At 36.0% G+C, this 18,147-nt stretch overlaps 1 protein-coding gene across 10 annotated transcripts in view; it reads right to left on the reverse strand.

Moving 5' to 3' along the window:
* PHKB (phosphorylase kinase regulatory subunit beta) overlaps positions 1-18,147 on the reverse strand; it is a 212,831-nt gene that overhangs the window by 25,337 nt on the left and 169,347 nt on the right. For 9 of the 10 annotated variants that reach the window (XM_072750287.1, XM_026014319.2, XM_072750293.1 and 6 more), the window contains 9 exons: positions 15,046-15,129; positions 14,510-14,614; positions 13,007-13,089; positions 12,718-12,808; positions 7,247-7,308; positions 7,004-7,166; positions 5,762-5,843; positions 3,793-3,850; positions 1,529-1,619 (listed from right to left, as the gene is read on the reverse strand). In XM_072750287.1, the coding sequence (XP_072606388.1) occupies positions 1,529-1,619; positions 3,793-3,850; positions 5,762-5,843; positions 7,004-7,166; positions 7,247-7,308; positions 12,718-12,808; positions 13,007-13,089; positions 14,510-14,614; positions 15,046-15,129 (819 nt within the window). Of the gene's footprint in view, positions 1-1,528; positions 1,620-2,555; positions 2,647-3,792; positions 3,851-5,761; positions 5,844-7,003; positions 7,167-7,246; positions 7,309-12,717; positions 12,809-13,006; positions 13,090-14,509; positions 14,615-15,045; positions 15,130-18,147 lie in introns of all 10 variants that reach the window. The other variant, XM_072750291.1, reaches the window with a different exon arrangement.

Genomic DNA, 18,147 nt, shown 5'->3' on the forward strand with positions numbered 1-18,147 from the left:
CAAGGCTTTTGGGATATGGGGAGCAGAGTTTCAGGATCATAAGCTGCAAGCTCTCATCAGAGAATGCACAGAATGGACATGACTAACTGTAACCTACCCCTATCCAAGTGTCAGATGCTGTGAACTCAAAGATCCCCAAAACCTTCTCAGATACTCATATGTAGTAGAATTAACTATATTTTCAGATATACTACAGTGGCCTAAAATTCAAGGAAAAATAGTATCCCAAAGCCCATTTACTTTCTTTCAGAGGTGGCTAAGTCCAGGGCAACAATACGAGACTGTGGTTGGAGGTGAGGGCTGTGGTGAGGAAGGGCAATGGATAAGGTACTTCCTTGTACCTTGGTCTGTGTAGCTGATGAATGAGGATGAAAATTCTACCTCTTAGTAATTTGGAGAAAATAGAGAAAATAACATATGTGAAAAGTGATTTAACTTTTCCTCAGGAGTTTTTAATTAGTACAATCATTTCTTCATTGTTAATAAATATTATAGGATAAAATAACTTAATATTCTAACATTTCAAGCTGGATGTCAAGATGAAATTATTTCAATTTTAATGAATTAAGAGCCCTGAAATATGAGCAATGGACTGATTCTATTAAGGAAGGTTAATGTATTTATATTATTAAAGCTTATTATATCCCTAGGTCAACTGTCAGGAAAATATCATAAAGCACACATATTCCCAAAGAAGAAAAAGAAAGCAAACAGGTTTTCATTCCAACTAGATGATGATTCAGCCAGGTAATTAGAGCTCTGGAAAACAAAACAAAAAATGAGCAGCCACATCCCACTCTGCATACCCACATGCACAAGCTCAATTCAAGCCACAACCATCAAGTGCCTTCTCCAAGCCAGACCCCATGCTGGGACAGGTGCTGGACAAGACCTGGGCCCTGACTTCCAGGAGTTCACAGCCTACTCTGGGTGAAGAGACACACACTGAAATGAACTGGGATGCAGGGCAGACTGTGAGAAATGTCACAGGCCTGTCATGAAAACCTAGTGGAGAGAGGGACCACTGCTAACTGGAGATGGCTCTGTAAGGAGGAACTAACAGAAGCTGGCCCTTGTGGGAGGGGAGGAGCTCTAGGGAGAGGTGGCCCAAAAGGTTTGGGATCTGGGGAGCCAATGCATTTCTAAGAGTGAGAAGAATTTCAAATGGAGTAGAAGGAAAAATGTGCCCTTCACTATTCACCTGTCTTTGCCCTGCCCATCCTAAATCTGTCTGGAGTACGTTAGTTGGGATTATTCCATTTTCTGGGTCAGCATCTTCACTGACCTCAACACAGGAGTTGAAAATCACAGCTCTAAGTTCAGCAAGAAAAAGGGTTGGTCTACTTAGTAACTGCATCTTTAAGACACGGTTTTGCTTCTGCAGGAGTCTTCTGTAGAAATACCTGAGCCACTGTTAATGTGATTGAGAGGCCTAGGACACTGAAGCTTGCCAGATTTAAAAGGAAGAGTCCGATCCAGAAGCTTTTCTGATTGTGATCAAGGGAGAGTCTGAAAATCAGATACTTACCTGTTTGCCCTGTACTAAAACATTAGTAATGGATGGGGCCAGGCTGTCCACTACTTTACTTAATAGACTTGCTGCACGGCGCACAACCGACCTGGGGGCAAAGAAGAGAGCACGCCAGAGGTTGACAAACCTAAAAGATGATAAATGAATGGAGCCCCTGATGGGGGAGATTCAACATGTACACAATTAGTTCCTCACATAATAATTTGGAGGAAATACTGAACCTGACACTGGACCTAATATCTGAAGTCTCCCAGATTGTAGAGGACTCTCCAGAATTAGGAAGGGATCCCTCATCCTCACCTCTGTTACCAGCATTATTCATGCCATTATCAATTTTAAAAGAAAGAAAAAGGAGCTTAACCATTCCTTTGATAGGGAGTAGAGTAGGGGGAGGAATTAACTGAGTATTCTGATTTTGCATTAAAAAATCATTATTAAGTCTGTCACTGGTAAACATCATCTATTCTTACAACCACTTTAAATCATGTTTCTTTTGGTGCATAGATAACCAAATCTCTGCATTTGGAGCCTCACTTAGTAGTCAATTTTAGGAAGTGATACAATGAAATACCAGCATTTTTTTTCTTCATAAAGCCAGAATGTTGGAGAAAGGAATTCACACTGCTATTTTTACATTTCTGAAAAAGTCTCAGACTCTAGAGAGAACAGATTTTTTTAAAAGCATGGCACATGCAATACATAAGACATTTTTTTCCCTCAAAAGTAAAATTCATGTGGAACTTTTAGAGGAAGAAAATAAAATGGAAATAAATGTAGGCTTAAAGCTGTTTTCCTACATTTCAGAATGTCCATGGAAGCTTAGAAAACATATTTATATTCCTTAATCTCAACATACATGGACCAGTAGAAATTAAGTCAATAACTGATATAGTTAGTGAAACAAACACTTAGAGAAGCTTTAACCCACACACTTTAAGGCCAAAAGACATACTTAACCCTCATAATGCAAATAGGGCCACACGTTTCAAGCAGCTTGAGTTTTTCCACATTCTGTGTATGTTACCTGTTTCCCATGGACCAGAAAAGTAGTAATGTGTGGAGCTATAGAGGAAGAAAATTTCTGGGTAAAGGCAGCCCCGTAGCGTACCGCCAACCTGGGTGTGTCAGTGCAAAGCCATAAAAGGAAAAATACAATAAATAAACTTCTAGGAGCTTCTTCTTTTAAACCTAACAGCACTATAAATATCTGCTAGCTAATGGTCTATCTAAAATGCAAGTATAATAACATAAAAGCAAAAAAACAGGTTTGCTTAGCAAAAATCTCTATAAGACTATAGAGACCACATTTGAAACTTACTGGCTGAAAAGCAGTATCTATTGGTTTGCATGCCTTACTGTGCTGAGAATTTACAGTGCAAATTTGAGATTTAGCCAGAGGATTATTATATTATTTCTTCTGGGTCAGGATGGTTAATTTACTATAAATCACAGAACTGAAATACTGCTAAGGGATTGTTTTGTCAAATCCCCTTGTTTTACAGATTAGAAACCCAAGGCTCATTGAGGTTAAGAGAGTTTCTTAGGGCACTGCTTGAGATTTTTTTTTCAAAATGAGATAATAATAGGTCGTTATGTGTACTCTTACTTAAATTCTGCTAGTAAAATGGCTAGAATTGCTTCAAAATACAAAGGACTATGCATTTAGGCATACCTACCCCACTGTGAATTGAAACAATTTTATCTCAATTTACCTAATTTTTTTTCAATCCCTGGGAGACTACTTCTGCAAAATATATTAGTTATTCTACATGAAGCAACTATAATCACTGGGATTCATTCGACTTAAGTGATGAGAGAACTGCCTTCTATTATTTTTGGTTATGATTAAATGAACCATTGGTCTCTTTTCATGGCCTTCTATGATAACAGAACAAATTTCCTGAATACAAAGTAGAACCTAAAGCACCTTGGTGGGACAGAGGAGGTGCAGTGTAGGAAAGAGTCATTAGCATATCATTCCAGTAAATACTCTCTCCAGGTTCTATTCCTATGGAGGTCTTTATTCATAGACATTATATTTAGTATCTTGGGAGAGCCAATACAGTGGAATGCATGCAGATCCTTAGAAAATAGAATCAGGGCCATAACTTTGGAGTTTAAAAGTAAAAATTAGGATAAATAACCATCTTTAAGACTGGCCCAAAAAAAAAAAAAAAAAAAAAAAAGACTGGCCCATAATCTTTATGCCTTTAAATATGACAACGCAAAAAAAACATAATGACAAAGACACTAATACGAACCAAAGCTTTTTGCTGCCAGCTCTTCTATAGATTCTTTCAATGTGATCAGAAACGGTACCTAGACATTGAATAATAGTCTTTGTTGAAAAAAAATACCCTTTAAATTAAATGCATAATATTTATTCTCTTTTTAAAAACTACCCTTGAATTTCATTTTGTTCCACTAGAGTTAATATATCCACATCCATTAGTATTCTGAACTACCTGATATATTTAAACATGTAACCCAAATACATATTGGGAATGTCCTGGTCATAGTTACTATTTGGTTTGAGTATATGATTTCAGTGAGTACTTTATTTCTTGAAATTTGTTTTCTTACTTAATATATAATCTGAGTTTTTAACAAATAAAAAATAAGTTATTTTAATTTACTACAGAAAATAATCAGAATACAGCAAAAGTGAACAAGTGCTGTAGACTCTGAATATATGATTCTTCATTTACTTCTCCCAGGAAAGTTTATGAAGGCTCTGTTATGTGCATGATTATTCCAACACATACTAGCCCTCAAAAGACACCACCGGACTTCATTCTTTTGCCACAATTTACATGTGATCTGGCTTCATGACTGGCTTGTCAATAAATTAATGATGGTGACAGGACAGAATAGTAAAAAGGAAACGAGGGTAGAGAACAAGATCTTTATCATCTTACCATGAATTTTTTTGTTATAGCTTTATAACAAATTGGATAAAATTATATTCAGATTCTATAGATGCTTATGATTTTCAATGTATCACAAGATTTTACAGATTTAAAAACTTAGTCTTTTAAATAACAAAACATGAGTATTATTCCCAAGTTCATAAAAATAGTTGAAAAAAAGTAATTCAGTATTTTCATTATAAACTACTTTATATAAACTTTGTTTTAAAGCACTACTAAAAAACCCATTCTGCTTCTAGGATCCTAATAAAATGTTTGCTTTTTAAAAATCCTATTGTTTTAGTTAAAGTATAAATTTAATGAATGTCCTCAAATAATTGGAATTCTGCTTACAGTTTCAAGACTAATTAGAAACCTGGGAGATTCTGCATGAAATTTGCTTAAAGTTTTTCTGCCTTTAATCAGTTAAGAAAATTAAGACTATTCAGTTGACATACGTAATATTCAAGAAGTTTATCTCTTAGCTACAGTAATGTAAAAACTAAGTAGACCTAACCTGAATAAACAATTGTTTAGTTCACTACCAAAAGCATACATTTTATTAATTACATTGCTGTTTAGAATCCTGACTCAATTTCTTTTTTTTTTTCTGACTCAATTTCTAATCCTAAATAAATCAACATGCCCCTCTAATAGAGGAGGACTTCCCAATGAGCCAAAAACTACATGTTATCTTGAAATGTATTTCATATTATTCTATATAACAAATTGTTAGAAGCAGACTATGATGGAAAATTCAAGAATTCCTTAGAGTGCCTCAATATACAAGTGTGGATTTCAGGGGTAATTGGGATACATCCTTAATGCAGAGAGGACATGATTAGAAATGATTTATTTTTGTTAACAATGTTTAGAGCACAATTCTATTAAATGCCATGTTCCATTTCAAGTGGCTGCTGCAGCCCATGAGGGAGCTAATTTTTATAGTTATAATGATTCAATACTCTTCTTAAAAATATACAGGTAATAAAACTGGAAACAGAAACTGTCAATACACAACTATGAAAGAGTCATCAGAGGTTAATAGTCATAGGCAGAATCAGGCTCTAACACCATTCAGACAATCAGAGAAACAATCAAGCATCACTGCATGAAAGCAATTTAGGAGTTCATAAATCAGTCTATTCCACTCAAGGAGGTATGAATAAACACTTTCCATTTAAAGGTTTCCAAATAAAAAGGTTTAATGGATGATAAAATACCATAATATTTTAGTATATATTCATTATCTATATTTTATATATGCTCAAGGATAGAGAGGTCTCATTATTTAAAAATTTTCTTTGGACTGTATACTTACCTTCCCTGGTGATGAAGTTGGGGCCTTCTCTTTTGAGTAGTATACCCAGCAGGATGGCTTGGCTAGCCAGACAACTGCAGTCCTAACAACACAAATCATTGTGAATAACTGGAATAAAATGGGTACAAAAGTTACCATAGGGAGTAAATAATCAGGCAGTCACATGATGCAAAGAGGAAATCTATGAAATTAAATAAATATCAAATATTACTGATAGACTACTATGCATTAGATGACATTAAACAACTATTAATCTTAGGTATCTTGGAGACAGAGCATAGACAAGTTGGCTTCCTGATGTAGTAGTATTTAGTAATCAAATTTTCCAGGAAATAAAGTAAGCAATGAATAGAAAATATATTGTCTACAAGCATTAATACTTGATTAATACTTGATTCTGCCACTCTCTGAGAAATTTGACCAAGTCATTCCACTACTCCCTTTTTGACCTTGCTTATTCATAAATAAGAGACCATGTGGCTATCAACCTGTCGTGAGGAGATGGATAAAAGGAGAGGACATGTACAGAGTGCTTTTTATGTATTATGGCACTGTGCTATGTGCTTTATGTTTACCATACCATATTTATCTAATAGAGATCTATAGATAATATCAATCAATAATAAGGACAAATGATGTCTAATAGGATATATATTTAACCTACATGCTCATATTTGTGATATGGCCCAGTAAGATGTCATAATGTTTTAGTTCTATCATTAGAATTTCATTTCCTTGGTAAGTACTATACTCACTCTCACCTCACCTCTTTTAAAATGCAAATAATCTTAGGGTAGATAAAATATTAGGTTGCTAACATAATATTCATATGAATGTGGTCATAGGATTGCTTTCCTCAGTGACTGGAGAGACTTAAAACAAGCTATTAAGACCTAAACACAGGGACGAGGAAGATCCAAGGAGGAGAGGATACTAAAAGAGAAGTCTGGATATCCCAAAGGCAACTATTCCTGACATATTCTTTAATGGCTCATATAATACCTTCATATCCAAGGCTACCCAATTCATCCCCACTCCTTAAGCATATCTAAGACAACCATGCTAAAATGTTAGATCACGAGAACAGCCTCTCATTACTGCTTCTCTACTATACAGAGGCCATCTACCTCTAGGCACTTCCATCTACTTCCTCTGAGAGGACAAAAGAAATATGGGCTGGCCCTGAGAATTCTTGCTCAGTCAACCTCACTCAGAGCCATGTGGGAATTACATCTTCCTCACATTCAGTTTTTGAAGAATTTCATGGGTGGGCTTGTGCTTCCATTCAGCAATGGCGACATCTGGTTGCTGTTCTAGTTCAGGAGCACTTGAGGTACTGCTTTGTCGTTTGACTTTTGAGTGTTTGGGAAGTTCTAGTTCCTCAAAACTCTTAAATTCTGGAAGCCTAGAAATTAAAATAAAAAGTTTCAGATTTCCTGCATTTCTAATTTCCTGCTTTTCTAATAATAACCCAAAGGGACTTACTCTTCTGTGCCACTGATTCGTAGGAAGTCAAGTTGTTCTACTACAGCTCCAGATATTAGTGTCTGAAATGTGATTGAGAAAAAATTCACAACTCTTAAATTCACAAACCCATACCCTTATGATCTGTGCATATACATTTCTGTAAGTTTGAAATACTAAAAAAAATTTACTTAAAAAAAGGTATACACAATTCTTAAGTCATTTCTTAAGAGAGCATTCTAAAATGAGATAGGTTTTCACATACAACAAAACCTTCTTAAATAACATATAGGGTCCCTGGGTGGCTCAGCGGTTGAGCGTCTGCCTTCAGCTCAGGGTATAATCCTGGAGTCCCAGGATCAAGTCCCACATCAGGCCCCCTGCATGAAGCCTGCTTCTCCCTCTGCCTATGTCTCTGCCTCTCTCTCCCTGTGTCTCTCATGAATAAATAAAATCTTAAAAAGAACATATAAATCAAGTTATAAGTTCATGGGTCATAATAAATAGGAAAGTCAACATGAGATTAACTGTATTTTCCCTCTGTTCTTAGAATTGTGGGCATTTTTTAAAGCTGGAATTAAAATTCAGTACCTATTAACATCTTAAAAATAGTTTAAAATAAAAAATCAAATACTAAAATTGCTTTGAGAAAAGATGATATGAAATTGCACTTTGGATTCTGTTACTGTATTATACTTCAGAGCTATCCAATGATGGGATACTGCCAAGTTTTCATTTTTCAGGATCATGAAGTTGTTGATTATTGAGGCCAGTACTTCTCTACATTCTCGCAACCCATATCTGGTCATTTTATTTTTCATTAGTTCCTGATTATAGGTTAGCAAACTAAATAAGGCCACACTCAAATACAGTTTTTGTTTGTCAGTGGTTCACAGTGAAGAGCATAAATGAATGATAACCCACGATGGATTTTTTAGTAATATGTGTCACTACTAATTATCTGGTGAATTGTCAGATAAAATTGAGAAATGTACTACATAAAAAACAAGCCATAAATTATTTTAAAAATAAGGCAATTCTTCAATCAAAACTGTATTACATGTATTACTTCCTCTATTTTCTCACTGTTCTTTTCAAATATGAAACAACATGACACACAGGAAATGTTGCACTCATTGGCTAACCATCCAGGGTTGTACTGCCTTCTTCTCTAGTGGAAACTCATAAACAAAGTAGGTCATCAACAAATACCCATTAAAAATGTCAGGATAGATATATTACCAGCAACCATACCAAAGCCTTCTTGCAAAGTTTGAGTGAGGAAGGCCAAATATGCAACTGATTTGCACATTTTCATGTGGCAGTGGCAGTCAGGGTCTGAGAGCAGTCTGTGCCTAGGCAGAGAGCAGTGTTGAGCATAATTAAAAGTCCTCTGAGCGTATTTCCTAAGACTTGGGCTCAGATCTATACATCTTGCTGTCTGGTTGACTAATTTGTTAGACAAATATTTATTGAACACCCACCATATCCCAGGCACTCTGCTAGGTATTAATGATATAGCAAGAATAAAATACAAAATTCCTGCCCTCTGGAAATTGACTTTAGCTCTGTGTAGGAAGTAGACAATTTAAACAAACAACAAACTAAATATATTATTTTAGATGATATTAAGTACAAAGTAGAAATAAGAAAGGTAGAGGATGCTGAGTGAAGTAAGTCAATCGGAGAAGGACAAACAGTGTATGTTCTCATTCATTTGGGGAATATAAATAATAGTGAAAGGGAATATAAGGGAAGGGAGAAGAAATGTGTGTGAAATATCAGAAAGGGAGACAGAACGTAAAGACTCCTAACTCTGGGAAATGAACTAGGGGTGGTGGAAGGGGAGGAGGGCGGGGGGTAGGGGTGAATGGGTGACGGGCACTGAGGGGGACACTTGACAGGATGAGCACTGGGTGTTATTCTGTATGTTGGTAAATTGAACACCAATAAAAAATTAATTTATTAAAAAAAAAAAGAAAGGTAGAGGATGAGAAGTGTTGGGGAAGGGGAATAGGAGGTGGCAGGTGATTGCCATTTTATACAGGTGATCAGAAAAGACTTCCCTCATAGGGTGACATGTAAGCAGAGACTGAAGGAAGGACTATAGTCAACAATATGGATATTAAGGAAGAGTGTGCAGGGCTGAGGAAACAGCAAGTGCAAAGGTCCTGAGACAGAAGCATGTTTGGTGTGTTTTAAGAGCAGTAAGGAGGAGAGTGTAGATGGAGTACAGTAGACAGGACAGAATGGTAGGTGATGAGGTCAGAAGAAAAGGTCCAGATCATAGACAGTGCAAAAACCATTACAAGGACTTTGGTTTTCATTTTGTAAGACAGAGTAAGTCATTGAGTCTTATGATACGTGACATAATCTAACTGCCTTATGATCAGGAGGAGTATGAAGATGCTAACTGTCTTATGGCCAGCAGGAAATCTAGGTAAGGCATGATGGTAACTTGAGCTACGATATTAGTGTTAGAAGTGATGGGAAGTGGTTAGATTTTGGGTATAATCTGAGGGTAGGGAAAACCAGATTTGATAATGGATTGTAATAATGTGGGGTATGAAAGAAAGAGAAGAGTCAAAAATTATTTGATATTCAAAGCTAATAATATTGAAAGCATAAGAAAAATAATTTTGACTTAATATTTTCTATTATTAGCCTACCCACTCTATATACTGAATAAGCCCATAAAGTTAAGTGTTAATAGGCAAATGCTAAATTTCATTAATAGCCTCTAGAGCTTTTTTTTTTTAAGATTTTATTCATTTATTCTTGAGAGAGAGAGAGAGAGAGAGAGAGAGATTCAGAGACACAGGCAGAGGGAGAAGCAGGCTCCATGCTGGGAGCCCGACATGAGACTCGATCCCGGATCCCCAGGATCACACCCTGGACTGAAGGCAGGCACCAAACCACTGAGCCAGCCGGGCTTCCCACCTCTAGAGCTTTTGATAAAAAAAATTCATTTGGTGAACAGAGGCTCCTAAATTAGTTTTATAAAAAACATTACACTTATGATTAATTTACTGGGCATTACTACTTTAGTTTGGATGGTAAGTAAATAACATTATTATATATATGCCAAATTAAATATAATATTCAAAAAGGTATCCTGCTCTGCAGTACTTAATTATATCCCACCAAGGTCCTTTCCAGCTGAACATCCTACCTAAGATTGCATGCCATCCTATCATCCTGCACCCCTTCCTGGCTTTGTTTTTGGTTTGGCTCCTCCACTAGAATAAATCCCATGAGATCTTGTATTTTTTTTTTTTTTCACCATTTTATCCCCAGTGCCTAGAGAGGGAGCTCAATCAATACATGCTGAATTAATGAACCAATATTTATACATTTTTTAAGACAGAATAGTAGTGAGCAGAGCACTTTGGGAATTCAGAGATGACTCAAGCTTGGCCTGAAAGAGTTTTCAATCTACCAAGAGAAGCAGACACAAGAAACTAGTACACCTAAATTAAGAGCTATAGCAAAGTTTCAAGCAAAGTGCCACAGAAACACACTGGAATGAGAAATTAATTCCAACCCTGGAGACTTTACTAAAAAGGTGACAATGACCTAAGTTATAAAATTAAAGTTTTTAAGAAAAAAAAAAAAAAGAAAAAGGCAACTCTAGAATAGAATAACAGTATGAGCAGGAAAAAAAAAACCCAATTACATTCAAGGATTTTGAAACTACCTAGTATACCTAGGGAGTGGAAAGCCGGGCTGGGAATGAGCTTCATGGAAAGATCCTGGGTGATGAGGTGGGAAGGGAGGTTGAGGCCCAGTGACAAGAGAGACTGTAGAATTTGGGCTTGAAATAAAATGAGAAGCATATAGATGCCATTTCCATTTATTATATTAGAGAAGATGAAGGCTAGGGTGGGGGGATGAGAGATTGTTGGTTAGTAAGTATACAGTTTCAGTTTTCCAAGATGAAAAGTTTATTCTCTGATGAAAGACCCTGTACTCAAGGGTCCTTCTCCAACCCTGTTATTAGGATATGAAAGCAAAATGTATGTTCTTTGGGCAGGAGGTTGGATGTTTATTTTGGAAAGTGAAAAGCCTAGGAGAAAAAATTCTCCAGATATTGGCACCTGGGGTTTCCCCCAACAAAAAGGACCCTTGCCACCAGACTACCTGATAAATGGCTTCACGAATCCTTGTTTCCAAGCATAGAGCCTCCCTTAAACTTATTATTCTTTCACTCTTAAAAATGAATGTAAAGCTAAAGATTACCACACATCTGGCAAGTGCCTCTAACATAAAAGACTGAGCACAAAAAAAAAAAAAAAAAAAAAGAGAAAAGGAACCTGAAAGAGATCAAGCAGAGAAGAAAATTTCAAAAACTCTCTAGTAAATAACCTCAGAAAGATAAAATATAATATCCAGAAAACCAGAACATGATACTGTGAAAAGGGAGAATTAAAAACATGATAGCCAAAATATAAAACTTAACAGGGAAGCTTCATGATAAATATGAAAGAAATTTTTCCAGGAAGCATGACAAAAAGATAATAGAATAGCAATAGAAAGAAATAAAAAATAAGGAGAAAAAGATTAAAAATTTAGATAAAAACCAATCAAGTATACAAAACACAAGTGCTAGGGGAATGAGTATGTAAACATTTTACCTACATAGGTATAGGTTTCTCTGTAAAATTTCCTCTTTCTTTCTCAATACTGAGAACCTGCTACAGGAAAGACTCTGAGATAATCACATTTCTTTATAGGAAATAAGGCACCTAAGTCCACTATAGACTACAATCTGAGTAGTTCATATTAAAGGTCATAAAAGGATGTTCAAGAAGAATAACAAAAGGATGTTATTTTTGGTCTAGGTGATTTTGCAGAACTGGCCCTAAAGTTCTATAAGATCTTAAAGTGTAGGCGTCTTGAAAGAATGAAGGATATTCCAGGCAGAGGAAATGGCATGATCAGAGGGGAAGAACCTCACCAAGTCAGAACACAGTAATTAACTTGTATTGGCTGAAGCACAAAGAGTGTTTAGTAGAAGATAAATGTGGGCAGGGAGGCTGTTCTGGCTAACAGGGAACCACAAGGGGCTTCTGTTATTTAGGAGTTCTGAAGATAATGCTGTGAGGTGAACAAGGATTATTTCCCGGTTGGATGTTACTGTGGAATAGGGAAAAGAACACTGGGCCAAGGAGTAAGGCAACTTATACCTGTGCCTACAGGTATAGGACTGTACAGCAGGTCACTTCATCACTCTGGACCACAGCTTCCTCAATCGCGAAATAGAGGGTGGAGATGAGCTATTAAAGTCTAAAATCCTGGTTGGGAAACCACTGCAATTGTTCAAGTATGAGATTGGAAGGACAAAATAACAGAATGGTTACAAAAGGAATAGGAAGACAGGCACAGAAAAAAAACCTTAAGACAAAACCTTAAACAGAACATATATTAGGAAATACAGCTATATCGGTGCATTAATTGTCCTGAAAACAGAAACATGAAATTCAGAAGACTACCTGTAGACGATCAACATGAACTTTGACTCCTCCAACTATTCCTTTTTTAAAGGCTGCCAACATATCTAATATGGGGTTGAATCGGCTACCTCTAAAAAATATAAACAAACAAAAGATGCATTATTAATAACAAGAAATAAAAAATATAATACTAAGTATCCTTCACATATGTAAGTCTCTCTGCCACATTCTGACAGAGACATAAAAACAATAGAAGGCCCTGCTTCCAAAGGGTTCACAGTGTTAAAGGGGATGAGACAGGTGCACCTCACTTCTTTCTTCAACCTACCGTATATTGTCTTCCCGGATGAGGACAAGGAAAAGTGGACGTCCGTGCATTTTCCAGTATTGCTTAATGAACTGTAGTGCATTCTATCCAAACAAAAGAATGAGGCAGAATGTAATGGCATTATATCTGAGCGGATCAGGATGTTTAACCATTTGTGGCAAAGAGCCAACAAAACTCCGATATATCAAGACAATTCACCGTCAAACTCTGGATAATATAGACTACTAGGAGTAGAAATGAATATATTATTGTTTGCTAAGTTTGAAACTTCACTGATTTTAAGTTGAAAGTTTATTGACTTTAAATTTTGTTCTTAAAAGTAATCATATCACATGCATTTTAAGTCTGCTTCTTTTTTTGTGGCCTAAAGAATACAGTTTAAGAATAGTCCCAGGAGAGAGAGAAAAAAAAAGAGAGAGATACAAACCAAGAAACATTAACTACAGTGAACAAACTGATGGTTACCAGAGGGGTGGTGGGTGGGAGGATGAAATGGGTGATAAGCATTAAGGAGTACATTTGTTGTGATGAGCACCAGGTGATGCACAGAACTGTTAAATTCTATATTGTACATCTGAAACTAATATAACATTGTATGTTAACTATACTGGAATTAAAATAAATACTTGAAAAAAAATGGTCCCAGGGAGGAAAAACCAAACCAGGACTGTCATCTGGAAGATTAATCCTCATTCCACATTACTATGCATGTATTATAGGAGGTAGAAGAAACTAGACTGAATCTCTACAGACCATCAGAAATGTGGAGAGAGTTTTTTGACTCAACTTCTATTATCATCATGTCATCAGCATATCAAAGGCTTACATAACACTTCACCATATGTCAGGTACTATCCTGAGTGCTTTATATACATTAACTCATTTAATTCTCAGAATATTTCTATTATTATTCAGTTATACAGATAGGAAAAGAGAGACCCAAGAAGTTAAGTAACTGGCCCAAGATCACACAGCTGGTAAATAAACAGTAGAGCTAAGATCTTAACAAACGTCATGTGTCTCCAGATTTCATGCTCTAAACCAGGACTCTAAGCTTCTCTACTCTGCAAATAGAAAAGGGAGTTGAGATTTTAACTGACTAGGTGTTATGAGTTAGCTGGGGTTTTACCTGACATTCTTCATAAATAAAATTATTTTGCTAACTCAACTTTTGTTCAAAAAGAGATAAACTACTGCTGTTATATGAACATGGTTTTCAAATGGTTTCCCCCTGCTTTATAAACTGTATCTTTTCATTCCATTTGTAGAATGGTCTATCAAGCAAAGTCATACAACTTTATATAAGACATACTCCATCTATTATCCTAACGCTGCAAGCAATTTAACTCTTTCCTCATAGCCATACAGATATTGTTTTACTTTCATGTTTTACACTGTGTTAACCCAGTGTCACAGACACCCAGGAGCACTCAATTTAATAACATGATAAAATCAGTAGAAATACAGTCATCCAATTTCAATGAAAAGGGGTTTTGAAACTACCTTTATGTCATCTATCAGCAGTAAAACATCTTGAGACATGTAGAAATCACTTAGGTCAAAGATGATAGGGTAACAAACCACAGTCTTTCCTAGAATGCGATAAATCTGTAAGAGACAATTAAAAAAAAAATACAAAACAGGACCAAAGGCAAAGGAACAGTAGCTTAAGTTATAAAACAGTTAAAATTGATCAAGAAATTTTAAAGTTTCTTGACTGGAACAGTAATATCAGTATATTAAAGAGTAGTCCACCTCTACTGTGATAGAAAAAGCCTCTGTTTAAATAAATACTGTCATAATCAGGTACCTTACAATGTTCAGAAATAATATAGCAGTAAGATGCTTATTCTCTCTTCCAAGACTTCTGTGATATTACATAAAACAAACAGTAAGATTTCCTTGTAGAAAATAATAATTCAGATAACCAGCCCAAGTATATAATGAAATGTGAGAATGGATGCATAGCAGGTCAAACATCATTTCATTCTGTGGTATTATAATCTGAACATTGCTCCACAAGGAAATTTTATGAGCACCTTTGATGTACCGAGGCAGCCAATGGGCCTATCTGGCCTTCCGGAGAGTCCTAATTTTTCATTGATACCCAGGTGGAAATAAGCCTGTAAGACATAAATTTATAAATCAGTCAGGCAGGAAGAATCTATGCTTTCTTTTTTGGTCCTTTTACTCCCCCTGACTAAAGCCCTGCTAATTTCTGAATTTTCCTGAGGAAAAGTGGCCAGGGAAACCTTACTCAATAGACTTGTAAACAAGCTAGCCAATGATGTCAACTTAGATTTGGGGGTACCGAGAGATTTGAGAGCAAATCTTTGCAGATCTGCTTAACAATATTCTAAAATTTGACATTGTTCTTGTGCTGTCAAGTGTACAACTTGCATGGCTCTGCCAATTCATAAAAGAACACAAAGAGGCAAATGCTTCCTGTGTGATTAAAAAAAAAAAAAGGCTAAAGTTTTAAAATTCAGGACCTCACATCTCCTACCAGATTCCCACCTTCAAGTATTTCCCACCAAAATGGAAATGTCTGTATTGATCCTTCTGGTTATATGAATTTTATGAAAAATTTAAGCCACGTGCTCCAAGTGAATGATCCTGTTTACTCTCATAATCTCATCACTCTTGCATTTTGGTATATACTGAAGGAAGGATAATTTATTGTGTAAGCCCTAAAAAACACCTGAAGTGTAGATAGGGTTACAGATTTTTTTAAGATATTTTATTTATTTATTCATGAGAGACACAGATAGAGAGAGAGGCAAGAAATAGGCAGAGGGTCCATGCAGGGAGCCTGATGTGGGACCCGATCCTGGTACTCGGGGATCATGCCCTGAGCTGAAGGCAAATACTCAACCGCTGAGCCACCCAGGCATCCCAGGGTTACAGATTTTTAAAAGTATATAGACGAATATATAACCATTTACACACATATATCAATATGTGCATACATTTCCATAAACAGATTTATAAACTATATATGTCTTTTTGGTGTCTTAGTTGTTAAAACTTAGTACTGTGGTGTTCCAGTTTCAAGATGGTAAACTGAGTCTATACATGTACTCTACATTTCAATAGTGAAATGAATAAATATAAAGACCCCACAAAATATGCGTAGCATTCACTACTGGAAAACAGAAAAGGGTGCCACAGTGGAGAAGAAACTTCTAGAATTTCTACAAAGTAAAAACAGATGGACTTGGAATGAATTAGAAGGTAATCAGCACCAGAGCTGAGCACTTAATCCAATAAGATGCCTCCTTACCCTATTTTTTTTTAAAGATTTTATTTAATTATTCATGAGAGACACAGAGAGAGAGGCAGAGACATAGGCAGAGGGAGAAGCAGGCCCCACGGAGGGAACCTTAGGCGGGACTCGATCCCGGGTCTCCAGGAGCACATCCCCAGCTGAAGGTGGCGCTAAACTGCTGAGCCACCTGGGCTGCCCTCCTTACCCTATTTGATACCTCTCCCTTGATGATGGTAGTTTCCAACTTTTTGTTATTTCTAATCCAAGTCAATAAACATCTATGGACAGTGTACTATTATTTCTGCAGAATAATTTCCTAGACTTGCTGGATTACAGAAAATATGTTTTCTTTGAAACATAATGACAGGTTGGTCACCCTGTAGAAACAGTGGATTAATTTATATTGGCATTTATACTGAATAGGCCTTTTTTGTTACTCTCTTGGGTCAAAATGATAGTTCTGTTTTAAATTACTGTATTCAAATATTTTATGAACATTTTCCCATATATTTAATAGCTACTTGCATGTTCTACACATTTTTCCATTGTTCCTCTTTCTATTGGATGTTTTTCATTCTTTTTGATTTGTAAGAGATCTTGGTATATTAATAATATTACCCTTTGTATAAATATTTTACCCAGTTTGCTCATCTTCAATATTATTATGAAATGTGAAAACGACTGCATAGTAAGTCAAACATCATTTCAGCATGTGATATTTTAATCTAAACATTTTTCTACTAGGGAATTTCACAAGCACCTCTGATGTGCCAGGTTGTTTATCCCATCTTCAGCTGTATTTAGTTAAACTTGTCAATCATTTCCTTAATGGCTTTTTTAGCACTGGCATTATTCTAAGAATGGACTTTCACTCCAAACAGTTGTAAACTGCTCTTCTATTTTTCTTCTAGTGACTTTTTTATATTATTTAAAAAAAATTTAAATCTTTAATCTGTCTGGAATTTATTTTTCTATTTGACAAGAGGTAGAAATCTGTTTTCCTAAATGGAAAATCACACCAACTGTCTCTACATAATCTACTGATTACGATTTGAACTGACTTCAAATATCAACCTCACTGTACACAAAATTAATGTCATCATCACCAGAGGTATCTGTTCATTCTGTTACGGTGTACACTCCCTGTCAAAATTAGCTCTGTCTCTTTCTCATTCTGTATCGCTATGTTCCTAGAGAATAACATCCCTTTGGTTGGTTGGCACTGTGCCTGGCATATAGCTGTTGCTCAGGAAATACCTGAAGGATGAATGAAGGAGCAACTGGATGTCCTTCTGAGCTGTGTTGTGAATACTGACTGGAATAATGATTCTGGTTTTAGACAAAGTCAGTTGGCCAGAAAAAGTACCCTATAAGCATTAGGATTTATAGCTGCACTAAAACTATCGCATACTACACTAGATAGAGCCCCCTTTCTCTCAAATATTTTCAAATTTTCAGAAATAAATGTATGTCTAAAACTATTTGATTTCTTCTCTTAGACAAGTGATTAATCAACCATGTGCAAGTTAAAATGTACTGATCTAGGTTTCCTTTAAATACTAGTCTATTTACAGTAAAATAAATATCCTTAACTTTCTGAACCTAGATACAGCAGGTCTATGACAATTATGTAGACAGATTTGGAGTGCTTCCTAAATTCCAGGGTACAGACAGTACACATGCACACTATTTAATCCACTGAATGGTATATAGTAATGGCTAAACCACCCCAAAGTACAGAAGTACTACATTCTAGATCACATTATATTCATCTCCCCCACGAGTCAAGTCTCACCACAGTCACCACATCATGAAACATTAGCTACACACAGTATAAGCCCTGCTCTCAGCTGTCTGCTCTCATATTCTTAAG

Source organism: Vulpes vulpes, chromosome 2, assembly GCF_048418805.1.
Source record: "Vulpes vulpes isolate BD-2025 chromosome 2, VulVul3, whole genome shotgun sequence".
NCBI lineage: Eukaryota > Metazoa > Chordata > Mammalia > Carnivora > Canidae > Vulpes > Vulpes vulpes.